Below are 12,943 nucleotides of genomic sequence, written 5' to 3'. Positions count from 1 at the left end.
CATCTTCATCCCCATCCTCATCCCTGTCCCCATCCCTGTCCCCATCCCTGTCCCATCCCCATCCTCATCCCTGTCCCCATCCCTGTCCCTGTCCCCATCCCTGTCCCCATCCCTGTCCCATCCTCATCCTTGTCCTTGTCCCCATCCCTGTCCCGATCTTCATCCCTGTCCCCGTCCCTGTCTCCTGTCCTTGTCCCATCCCTGTCCCCTCCCTGTCCCCATCCCTGTCCCTGTCCCCATCCCTGTCCCCATCTTCATCCCCATCCTCATCCCTGTCCCCATCCCTGTCCCTGTCCCCATCCCTGTCCCCATCCCTGTCCCATCCTCCTCCTTGTCCTTGTCCCCATCCCTGTCCCGATCTTCATCCCTGTCCCCGTCCCTGTCTCCTGTCCTTGTCCCATCCCTGTCCCCATCCCTGTCCCCGTCCCTGTCCCCATCCCCATCCCTGTCCTCATCCCTGTCCCCATCTTCATCCCCATCCCCATCCTCATCCCTGTCCCCATCCCTGTCCCCTCCCTGTCCCATCCCCATCCCTCTCCTTGTCCCCATCCCTGTCCCGATCTTCATCCCTGTCCCCGTCCCTGTCTCCTGTCCCTGTCCCATCCCTGTCCCCTCCCTGTCCCCATCCCTGTCCCTGTCCCCATCCCTGTCCCCATCTTCATCCCCATCCTCATCCCTGTCCCCATCCCTGTCCCCTCCCTGTCCCCATCCCTGTCCCCGGCCCCCCTCCACGTGCCTTTCCCTCTGGCCCCGCCCCTTTCCCGCCCCCTCCCCGCCAATCACAGCGCGGCGCGCGCCCCTCCCGCCCTTTTTCGCCAATCAGAACGTGCGGAAGGCGTGGCCAGAGGGGCGATGACATCACCTCCATTCAAATCACGCCCCTTTCGCCCCACCCCTGCTCCTGATTGGCCGCTTGGGGCAGCGAAGATTGACATCCCTATTGACCAATAGCAGAGCCGCGCGCAGCGGGAGCGTTTCCCATTGGCTGAGAGCTCTCGGGGGCGGGGCCAGCGGCCGCTGTCGCTCCGCGGGGTCCGGGGGGGATTTGGGGGGACACGGGGGGGGGGGGTGACACCCGCAGGGGCTGATGGGAGGGCTGGGGACCCCTGAGGGACATCCCGGGGGGGTGAGACCCCCCCCAAAGGCGATGGGACAGTGGCGACCCCCCAAGAGGGGACACTGGGGACACCCAGGGACATTGGGGACCCCCAGAGCCATTGGGGACACCCAAAGAGGGGACATTGGGGACCCCCAGCACCCCAGGGCCATTGGGGACACCCAAAGAGGGGACACTGGGGACCCCCAGGGACATTGGGGGACCCCCAGAGCCATTGGGAACATTGGGGACACCCAAAGAGGGGACACTGGAGACCCTCAGGGACATTGGGGGACCCAGAGAGGGGACATTGGGGACCCCCAGCACCCCAGGGCTATTCGGGACACCCAAGGAGGGGACACTGAAGACCCCCAGAGCCACTGGGGACATTGGAGACCTCCAAGGAGGAGCCACTGGGGACCCCCAGGGCCATTGGGGACCCCCAGGACCTTTGGGGACCCCCAGGGCCATTTGGGACCCCCGGGGCCATTGGGGACCCCCGGGGCTATTTGGGACATTGGGGACCCCCAAGGAGGGGACATTGGGGACCCCCAGGACCATCGGGGACCTCCAGGACGATTGGGGACCCCCAGGACCGTTGGGGACCCCCGGGGCCATTGGGGACCCGCGGGGAGGGGACACTGGGGACCCCCAGGACCATTGGGGACCCCCGGGGCCATTGGGGACCCCCAGGGCCATTTGGGACCCGCGGGGAGGGGACACTGGGGACCCCCAGGGCCATTGGGGACATTGGAGACCTCCAAGGAGGAGCCACTGGGGACCCCCAGGGCCATTGGGGACCCGCGGGGAGGGGACATTGGGGACCCCCGGGGACATTGGGGACCCCCGGGGCCATCGGGGACCCCCAGGACCGTTGGGGACCCCCGGGGCCGCGGTGGCAGCGCGCAGGACACGTGTCCGGGAGGTACAAAGCTTTATTGGGGAGGGGGCGGCGGGGGTCCCTAGGCGGGGGACACGGAGGAGTTGGAGACCGAGGAGACCTCGGTGCGCGAGGTGGAGACCTCGGAGCCATCGTCCACCTTCTTGCCAAAGAGCTGCAGGATGCAGTTCCGGAACTGCGGGGACACCGGACACACGGACAGGGGACAGACGGACAGACGGACAGACGGACACACGGACAGGGGACAGACGGACAGGGGACAGACGGACAGGGGACACACGGACACCGGACACACGGACAGGGGACAGAGGGACACCGGACACACGGACAGATGGACAGGGGACACACGGACACACGGACACCGGACAGGGGACAGACAGACACCGGACACACGGACACCAGACAGGGGACAGAGGGACACCGGACACACGGACACACGGACACACAGACACCGGACACACGGACACGGGACAGACGGACACACAGACAGATGGACACCGGACACACGGACACCGGACAGGGGACAGACGGACAGACGGACACCGGACAGGGGACAGACAGACAGATGGACAGGGGACACACAGACACACGGACACACCGGACACACGGACACACGGACACACGGACACACGGACAGATGGACAGGGGACACACGGACAGGGGACACATGGACAGGGGACAGAGGGACAGACGGGCAGGGGACAGAGGGACAGATAGACACCAGACACACGGACGGACAGACGGACACCGGACACACGGACAGATGGACAGGGGACACACGGACACATGGACACGGGACAGACAGACACCGGACAGACAGGGGGACAGGGACAGACGGACAGGGGACAGACGGACGCAGGACAGAGGGGACAGGGAGACACAGGCACCGGACACACGGACAGGGGACACACGGACAGACAGACACCGGACAGGGACAGACAGACAGGGGACAGAGGGGACAGACAGGGGGACACCGGGTCAGCCAGAGCCCCACATTGGGGGTCCCGCGCAGGTGACACCGGATGGGTGACACCGGGGGGACAGGTGGAGCTGGTGGTGGCAGCTGCTCCATGTCACCTGTGTCACCTGTTCCTGCTCTGTGTCACCTGTCCCTGCTCCGTGTCACCTGTTCCCGTTCTGTGTCACCTGTCCCTGCTCTATCCTGGCTCTCTCCAGGTGCCCCCAGGTGTACCCAGGTGTGCCTAGGTGTGTCCCAGGTGTGTCCCAGGTGTGTCCCAGCTATCTCAGGTGTACCCAGGTGTGCCTAGGTGTCCCCAGGTGTGTCCCAGCTATCTCAGGTGTACCCAGGTGTGCCTAGGTGTCCCCAGGTGTGTCCCAGCTATCTCAGGTGTCCCCAGCTGTCCCCAGGTGAGCTCCTCACCTGTCTGTTCATGAAGACGTAGATGATGGGGTTGTAGATGGTGACCCATAGCCCATAACCCCATACCCTGAGCTGTCCCCAGGTGTCCCCAGGTGCCCCCAGGTGTGCCCAGGTGTCCCCAGGTGTGCCCCAGCTGTCCCCAGGTGTGTCTCACGTGTCCCCAGGTGTGTCTCACGTGCCCCCAGGTGTGCCCAGGTGTGCCCAGGTGTGTCCCAGGTGTCCCCAGGTGTCCCCAGGTGTGCCCAGGTGTGTCTCACGTGTCCCCAGGTGTGCCCAGGTGAGCCCCTCACCTGTCTGTTCATGAAGACGTAGATGATGGGGTTGTAGATGGTGACCCATAGCCCATAACCCCATACCCTGAGCTGTACCCAGGTGTGTCTCACGTGTCCCCAGCTATCCCCAGGTGTCCCCAGGTGAGCTCCTCACCTGTCTGTTCATGAAGACGTAGATGATGGGGTTGTAGATGGTGACCCATAACCCATAACCCCATACCCTGAGCTGTGTCTCCATACCCTGAGCTGTCCCCAGCTGTCCCCAGGTGTCCCCAGGTGCCCCCAGGTGTCCCCAGGTGTGCTCAGGTACCCAAAGCTCACCTGTCTGTTCATGAAGACGTAGATGATGGGGTTGTAGATGGCGACCCATAGCCCATAACCCCATACCCTGAGCTGTCCCCAGCTGTCCCCAGGTGTCCCCAGGTGCCCCCAGGTGTCCCCAGGTGTGCTCAGGTACCCAAAGCTCACCTGTCTGTTCATGAAGACGTAGATGATGGGGTTGTAGATGGTGACCCATAACCCATAACCCCATACCCTGAGCTGTACCCAGGTGTGTCTCACGTGTCCCCAGGTGTCCCCAGGTGTCCCAGGTGAGCCCCTCACCTGTCTGTTCATGAAGACGTAGATGATGGGGTTGTAGATGGTGGCGCTCTTGGCGAAGAAGGCGGGCAGGGCGGCGGTGAGCGGGTGGAAGGCGTAGCCGGGGTTGGCGGCGGCGAAGCAGGCGAAGATGGTGTAGGGCCCCCAGCAGAAGCAGTAGGCCAGGATCATCACCACCACCATGCGCGACACCTCCTTCTCCGCCTTCTGCGTCGACTCCGACTCCTTCTGCTGCGCCGCCACCTGCGGGGGGGTCAGGGGGGTTATGGGGGGCTGGGGGGGGTCCTGGGAGGGGGTTATGGGGGGCTGGGGGGGGCTGAGGGGGGGTTAAAGGGGGTCCTGGGGGGGTTACAGGGGGGTTACGGGGGGTTGGGGGGTTAAAGGGGGGCTGGGGGGGGTTAAAGGGGGTCCTGGGGGGGTTACAGGGGGGTTATGGGGGGCTGGGGGGGGGTTAAAGGGGGTCCTGGGGGCGTCCTGGGGGGGTTAAAGGGGGTCCTGGGGGGGTTACAGGGGGGTTATGGGGGGCTGGGGGCGGTCCTGGGGGGGTTAAAGGGGGTCCTGGGGGGTCCTGCGGGGGTTATGGGGGGCTGCGGGGTCCTGGGGGGGTTAAAGGGGAGCTGGGGGGTCCTGAGGGGGTTAAAAGGGGTCCTGGGAGGGTTACGGGGGTTATGGGGGGGTTAAAGGGGGACTGGGGGGGGTTAAAAGGGGTCCTGGAGGGGTTACAGGGGGGTTATGGGGGACTGGGGGGGCTGGGGGGGTTACAGGGGGTCTGGGGGGGTCCTGGGGGAGTTACAGGGGGTCCTGGGGGGGGGTTAAAGGGGGGCTGGGGGGTCCTGAAGGGGTTAAAAGGGGTCCTGGGGGGTTACAAGGGGTCCTGGGGGGTCCTGGGGGGGTTACAGGGGGGCTTGGGGGGTCCTGGGGGGGTCCTGGGGGGGTTACAGGGGGTCTGGGGGGGTCCTGGGGGGATATTCGGGTTTTTGTTTCTCAGTCCGGGATTTTTCCTGGGTTTTTTTTTCAGTTCAGGATTTTTGGGGAGGGGGTTTCTGGGTCCGGGATTTTTGGGGAGGGGGTTTCTGGGTCCGGGATTTTTGGGGAGGGGTTTTTTCACTCCGGGATTTTTCCCGGGGGGGGGTTTCACTCCGGGATTTTGGGGAGGGGGATTTTTCGGTCCGGGATTTTTGGGGAGGGGGTTTCGGGTCCGGGATTTTTCCCGGGGGGGTTTTTCACTCCGGCATTTTTGGGGAGGGGGATTTTGGGTCCGGGATTTTGGGGAGGGGGTTTTTTCGGTCCGGGATTTTGGGGAGGGGGTTTTTAAGGTCCGGGATTTTTCCCGGGGGGGTTTTTCACTCCGGGATTTTGGGGAGGGGTCTCCTCACCGCACGGATGGCCAGCCACACTTGCAGGTAGCAGAAGATGATGACGGCCAGCGGGAAGAAGCAGCAGGTGACCATCAGGACCACCATGTAGGACTGGACCCCCGGGTCGGTGCTGCCGCTGAACACGTCGGGCCCGCACGAGGTCTTCAGCCCGTGGGGCCAGTACCTGCCCGGGGGGGCTCGGGTGACAAAAGGGACCCCCCAAAACTCCTCGGGAAACCCCCGGGGCCGGGAGACCCCCGGGATAGTCCTGGGGACCCTCCTGGAGCTGTTTTTGGGGACACCTGGGGACACCTGGGCCACCCCCGTGGGGTCAGTACCTGCCCGGGGGGGACACCGGGGGGGCTCGGGTGACAAAAGGGACCCCCCAAAACTCCTCGGGAAAGCTCCGGGTCCTGGGGACCCCCGGGATCACCCCAGACCCTTTCTGGGGACACCTGGGATAGTCCTGGAGCTGGTTTTGGGGACACCTGGGGACACCTGGGCCACCCCCGTGGGGCCAGTACCTGCCCGGGGGGGCTCGGGTGACAAAAGGGACCCCCCAAAAACTCCTCGGGAAACCCCCGGGGCCGGGAGACCCCCGGGATCACCCCCAGACCCTTTCTGGGGACACCTGGGATAGTCCTGGAGCTGGTTTTGGGGACCCCCTTGGGGTCAGTACCTGCCCGGGGGGGCTCGGGTGACAAAAGGGACCCCCCAAAACACCTCGGGAAACCCCCGGGGCCGGGAGACCCCCGGGTACCCCCATGGAGCTGTTTTTGGGGGACACCCAGGTCACCCCCAGACCCATCCTGAGGAGCTCTGGGTCACCCCCGTGGGGCCAGTACCTGCCCGGGGGGGGCTCGGGTGACAAAAGGGACCCCCCAAAACTCCTCGGGAAACCCCCGGGGCCGGGAGACCCCCGGGATCACCCCCAGACCCTTTCTGGGGACACCTGGGATAGTCCTGGAGCTGGTTTTGGGGACACCTGGGGACACCTGGGCCACCCCCGTGGGGTCAGTACCTGCCCGGGGGGGCTCGGGTGACAAAAGGGACCCCCCAAAACTCCTCGGGAAGGCTCTGGGTCCTGGGGACCCCCGGGATGGTCCTGGGGGCCCCCCTAAAGTCATTCCTGAGGAGCTCTGGGCCACCCCCGTGGGTCAGTACCTGCCCGGGGGGGACACCGGGGGGGCTCGGGTGACAAAAGGGACCCCCCAAAACTCCTCGGGAAAGCTCCGGGTCCTGGGGACCCCCGGGATCACCCCAGACCCTTTCTGGGGACACCTGGGATAGTCCTGGAGCTGTTTTTGGGGACACCTGGGGACACCTGGGCCACCCCCGTGGGGCCAGTACCTGCCCGGGGGGGCTCGGGTGACAAAAGGGACCCCCCCAAAAACTCCTCGGGAAACCCCCGGGGCCGGGAGACCCCCGGGATCACCCCCAGACCCTTTCTGGGGACACCTGGGATAGTCCTGGAGCTGGTTTTGGGGACCCCCTTGGGGTCAGTACCTGCCCGGGGGGGCTCGGGTGACAAAAGGGACCCCCCAAAAACTCCTCGGGAAACCCCCGGGGCCGGGAGACCCCCGGGTACCCCCATGGAGCTGTTTTTGGGGACACCCAGGTCACCCCCAGACCCATCCTGAGGAGCTCTGGGCCACCCCCGTGGGGTCAGTACCTGCCCGGGGGGGGCTCGGGTGACAAAAGGGACCCCCCAAAAACTCCTCGGGAAAGCTCCGGGTCCTGGGGACCCCCGGGAACCTCGGGGTCACCCCAAACACCCCCTGGAGACACCCCCAGCCCCCTCCCCAGGGCCCGGAGCCCCCTCCCCACCTGCTCCGGCCGAATCCTGGACCAGATCCAGGAGGAGAGGACCCCGGCCCGGACCCCTCCCCACACCCTGGGGACATCTCCAGACCCCCCGGGGACACCCCCAGGGCCCGGAGCCCCCTCCCCAGGGCCCGGAGCCCCCTCCCCACCTGCTCCAGCCGAAGATGGGGGGCGCGGTCCAGGCGCAGGACCAGATCCAGGAGAAGAGGACCCCGGCCACCGCCAGCTTCCCGTCGAACTTGATGTTCCCGAAGGGTTTGCAGACCACGAACCAGCGCTCCCAGGAGATGATGGCCAGGGACCACAGCGCCGTGATGCCTGCGGGGGTTTGGGGTGGCTGTGGGGCTGCCCCATAGCGCCCGGACCCACTGAGCCCCATAGAGCACGGCCCCATGGAGGTGGAACCCATTGAGCCCCATAGGGAGCCCCATAGGGAACCCCAGGCTCTATGGGGGGTGTGGGCAGTGCTGGGGGGGTTTCGGGGGGTTTGGAGTGGCTGTGGGGCTGCCCCATAGCGCCCAGACCCATGGAGAGTCCTTGACCCACATCCCTAACCCACATCTGTGACCCACATCCCTGACCCACATCCCTGACCCACATCTGTGACCCACATCCCTGACCCACATCCCTGACCCACATCCCACCCCCCACATCCCAGCCCTACATCCCTGACCCACCCCACACCCCATAACTCTGTTTCAAACTGACCACAGCCACTGACCACACACCCCACACCCCCAGACTGACCCCACACCCTGACTGACCCCACACCCTGACTGACCACAGGCGCTGACCCCACAGCCCCAGACTGACCCCACACCCCGACTGACCCCACACCCCGACTGACCATAGGCGCTGACCCCACACCCCCTGACTGACCCCACACCCCCAGACTGACCGCAGCCCCAGACTGACCACAGGCGCTGACCCCACACCCCACACCCCCAGACTGACCCCAGACCCCCAGACTGACCCCACACCCCCAGACTGACCCCACACCCTGACTGACCCCACACCCCCCGACTGACCCCACACCCCCAGACTGACCGCAGCCCCCGACTGACCACAGGCGCTGACGGTGTAGCCCTCGATGACGCACATGGGGTGGCCGAGGATGAAGTAGCCGAAGATCTGGTTGACCACGCTGATGGTGCTGGCGATCACCGTCTCGCCCAGGTCGGCCACGGCCAGGTTGACCAGGATCCAGTTCAGGGGGTGCCGCAGCTTCTTGAACTTGGCGGTGGCCACCAGCACCAGCCCGTTGGTGAACACCGAGGCGATCACCACGAAGATCATCCACAGCGACGTCAGGTTGTACACCCAGCGCGGGGCGATGTGGTAGTTGGGACCCTCGAAGGGACCTGGGGGGACGGCGTGGGGTCACCCCCGTGTGTGCAGGGTCACCCCTGTGTCCCCAAGGGTCACCTCCTGTGCCCAAGGGTCACCCCCGTGTGTCCAGGAGTCACCCCCGTGTGCTTGAGGGTCACCCCTGTGTGTCCAGGAGTCACTCCTGTGTCCCCAAGGGTCACCTCCTGTGCCCAAGGGTCACCCCCATGTGTCCAGGAGTCACTCCTGTGTCCCCAAAGGTCACCTCCTGTCCCCAAGGGTCACCCCCATGTGTCCAGGGGTCACCCCCGTGTGTCCAGGAGTCACCCCTGTGTGCTTGAGGGTCACCCCCATGTCCCCAAGGGTCACCCCTGTGTCTCCAAGGGTCACCTCCTGTCCCCAAGGGTCACCCCCATGTGTCCAGGAGTCACCCCTGTGTGCTTGAGGGTCACCCCCATGTCCCCAAGGGTCACCTCCTGTGCCCAAGGGTCACCTCCTGTGCCCAAGGGTCACCCCCATGTGTCCAGGGTCACTCCTGTGTCCCCAAGGGTCACCCCTGTGTCCCCAAGGGTCACCCCTGTGTCCCCAAGGGTCACCCCCATGTGTCCAGGAGTCACCCCCGTGTCCCCAGGGGTCACCCCCGTGTGCCTGAGGGTCACCTCCTGTCCCCTTGTGGCTACTGCGGTTGGTTGGTGACCCCAAAACTCCTCAAAACTCCTCAAAACTCCTCAAAACTCCCCCCTCCGTGTCCCCTCGGGTCCCCCCCATGTCCCCCTCGAGCCCGCTGAGGTTGGTTCTTGGCCCCAAAACTCCTCAAAATTTCCCCAAGCCCCCTCCCCCGCTGTCCCCCGCTGTCCCCAAGTGTCCCCCAATGTCCCTTCGTGCTTCTCTGTGTCCCCAATACCCCAAACACCCTCACCGCACTCATCTCCACCATTGGTGCACCGACCCCAAAACCTCCAAAATTCCCCCCAGACCCACCCCGCGCCCCCTCCCCCGCTGTCCCCCGCTGTCCCCCGCTGTCCCCCGCTGTCCCCGCGGTGTCCCCCGCCTCACCGCGCGTGTTGTTGCTGTTGGTGTAGGTGAAGATGCTGTCGCGCGTGGTGTCGTCGTCCTCGTGTCGCCGGCGGGCGGCGAAAACCGCCCCGTCCCAAACAGCCGTGGCCATTGTCCCCAAAGTGCCACCAGCGCCACTGCCCCGGCCGCCCGACCCCCCTGCTCTTATAGACCCCTCCCCCCGCCCCCGGATTAACCCCAAACCCCCCCAAAATTAAAATCCCCCCCTCGTGCCTGAGCCCTTAATTGGGGCCGCGGGGATGCGGGGGGGGCGCGGCCCGGGCTCACCTGAGCAGCCGGGGTGAGCTGATGGGATTCGGCCTTAATCCCCCCGCTGCTTCCTGGGCTCTGCGAGACCCCCCCGGGGTCCGACTGATCCCCCCCGGGACCCCCGGGATGGGGACGGGACCCCCGGGATCGAAATCGGCACCTCCGGGACCCCCCGGGACCCCCGAACCCAGCGTTAATCGTGAACCGACCCGACTTTTCCTGGGGGGTTTTTAATTCCCTCCCGAGGGGTCCAAATTGGCCCCCCCGGGATGGGGACGGGACCCCCGGGGTTGAAATCGGCACCCCCGGGACCCCCCGGGACCCCCCGGGACCCCCAAAAAACCAAAGGAGTTTGTGAGGGTCAATCGTGAACGATCCCGACTTTTCCTGGGAGGTTTTTAATTCCCCCGAGGGGTCCAAATTTGCCCCCCCGGGACCCCCGGGATCAGAACGGGACCCCCGGGATGGGAACGGGACCCTCGGGGTCGAAATTGGCACCTCCGGGACCCCCCGGGACCCCCCGGGACCCCCAAACCCAGCGTTAATTGTGAATGGACCCGACTTTTCCTGGGGGGTTTTTAACTCCTCCGAGGGGTCCAAATTGGCCCCCCCGAGATCCAAATTGACCCCCCGAGTTCCTCGGGATCCAAACGGGACCCCCGGAATCGAAATCGGCACCTCTGGGACCCCCCGGGACCCCCCGGGACCCCCAAACCCAGCGTTAATCGTGAACCGACCCGACTTTTCCTGGGGGGTTTTTAACTCCCCCCGAGGGGTCCAAATTGGCCCCCCGGGACCCCCGGGATGGGGACGGGACCCTCGGGATCCAAACGGGACCCTCGGGGTTGAAATCGGCACCCCCGGGACCCCCCGGGCCCCCCCGGGACCCCCAAACCCAGCGTTAATCGTGAATGGACCCGACTTTTCCTGGGGGGTTTTTAATTCCCTCCCGAGGGGTCCAAATTGGCCCCCCCTGGATGGGGACGGGACCCCCGGGATCAAAACGGGACCCCCGGGATCCAAACGGGACCCCCGGAATCGAAATCGGCACCTCCGGGACCCCCCGGGACCCCCCGGGACCCCCAAACCCAGCGTTAATCGTGAACCGACCCGACTTTTCTTGGGGGGTTTTTAATTCCCCCCCGAGGGGTCCAAATTGGCCCCCCCGGGACCCCCGGGATCAGAATGGGACCCCCGGGATGGGAACGGGAACCTCGGGGTCGAAATTGGCACCTCCGGGACCCCCCGGGACCCCCAAAAAACCAAAAGAGTTTGTGAGGGTCAATCGTGAACGGCCCCGACTTTTATTGGGGGGGTTTTAACTCCCCCGAGGGGTCCAAATTTTCCCCCCCGGGACCCCCGGGATGGGGACGGGACCCCCGGGGTTGAAATCGGCACCCCCGGGACCCCCCGGGACCCCCAAAAAACCAAAGAGTTTGTGAGGGTAAATCGTGAATGGCCCCGACTTTTATTGGGGGGGTTTTAACTCCCCCGAGGGGTCCAAATTGGCCCCCCCGGGACCCCCGGGATGGGGACGGGACCCCCGGGATCGAAATCGGCACCTCCGGGACCCCCCGGGACCCCCAAACCCAGCGTTAATCGTGAACGGCCCCGACTTTTCCTGGGGGGTTTTTAATTCCCCCCCGAGATCCAAATTGGCCCCCCCGGGACACAAATTTCCCCCCTCGAGGCCCGAATTGACCCCCCGGGACCCCCAAGATCCCAACGCGACCCCCAGAATCGAAATCAGCGCCCCCAGAAACCCCCGGGACCCCCCCGGGACCCCCCAAACCCCAGCGCTGGTTCCCCACCCTCAATTCCTGACTGGGACCCCCGGGACCCCCAAATGAGGGGCTGAGACCCCCCCGGGACCCCCAAGTGTGGGGCTGAGACCCCCGGGACCCCCAAATGAGGGGCTGAGACCCCCGGGACCCCCAAATGTGGGGCTGAGACCCCCCAGGAGCAGCGCTGCCCCCCCCGGGGTGTGAGACCCTGCCCCACATCGGGGTCCTGCCCCATAGCGGGGTCCCGAGCCCCCTCCTGACCCACATCGGGGGGTCCTGCCCCACATCAGGGGGTCCTGCCCCACATCGGGGGGTCCTGACCCACATCGGGGGGTCCTGGCTCCCCCCGCCCCACAAAACTCTCGGTCCTGGATCCCTCCTGCCCCACTTCGGGGGTCCTGACCCACATCGGGGGGTCCTGACCCACATTTGGGGGTCCTGACCCACATCGGGGGCTCCTGACCCACATCGGGGGGTCCTGACCCACATCGGGGGGCCGGGGTCCCCTCCTGACCCACATTTGGGGGTCCTGACCCACATCAGGGGGTCCTGACCCACACCGGCTCCTCAGGACCCCCTCTTGCCCCACATCGGGGGGTTCTGCCCCACATCGGGGGGTCCTGACCCACATCGGGGGCCGGGGTCCCCTCCTGACCCACATTTGGGGGTCCTGACCCACATCAGGGGGTCCTGACCCACACCGGCTCCTCAGGACCCCCTCTTGCCCCACATCGGGGGGTTCTGCCCCACATCGGGGGGTCCTGACCCACATCGGGGGCCGGGGTCCCCTCCTGACCCACATCGGGGGGTTCTGACCCACATCGGGGGGTCCTGACCCACATCGGGGGTCGGGGTCCCCTCCTGACCCACATTTGGGGGTCCTGCCCCCCCCGGACCCCCGGATCGGGGTCACGAGGCCGCGTTACATCACGGGGGGCTCCGGCTCGGGGCCAAGTGGGGCACGGGGGGAGCCCCCCAAAATAACCCCAGCCCTAATTAGCAATTAACCCGGAGCGGGGGGAGGGGCGGATTAACGAGGGGCGGGGGGCGCCAACTGGGGGTCCTGGGGTGTCCC

At 66.0% G+C, this 12,943-nt stretch overlaps 1 protein-coding gene across 1 annotated transcript; it reads right to left on the bottom strand.

Moving 5' to 3' along the window:
* Nucleotides 1–2,049: 2,049 nt before the first annotated feature.
* On the bottom strand, nucleotides 2,050–9,926 carry LOC111922597 (red-sensitive opsin). The gene is made up of 6 exons (XM_086871080.1): nucleotides 9,815–9,926; nucleotides 8,497–8,793; nucleotides 7,582–7,750; nucleotides 5,627–5,792; nucleotides 4,254–4,493; nucleotides 2,050–2,172 (listed from the first exon to the last, which is right to left on the bottom strand). The coding sequence occupies exons 1-6, from the start codon at nucleotides 9,924–9,926 to the stop codon at nucleotides 2,059–2,061; spliced, it is 1,098 nt and encodes a 365-aa protein (XP_086727206.1). The 3' UTR covers nucleotides 2,050–2,058.
* Nucleotides 9,927–12,943: the final 3,017 nt, after the last annotated feature.

The sequence above is a fragment of the Cyanistes caeruleus genome, chromosome 34 (assembly GCF_971803275.1).
Source record: "Cyanistes caeruleus chromosome 34, bCyaCae1.hap1.1, whole genome shotgun sequence".
Lineage (NCBI taxonomy): Eukaryota > Metazoa > Chordata > Aves > Passeriformes > Paridae > Cyanistes > Cyanistes caeruleus.
This window is presented reverse-complemented; position numbering and strand designations above follow the sequence as displayed.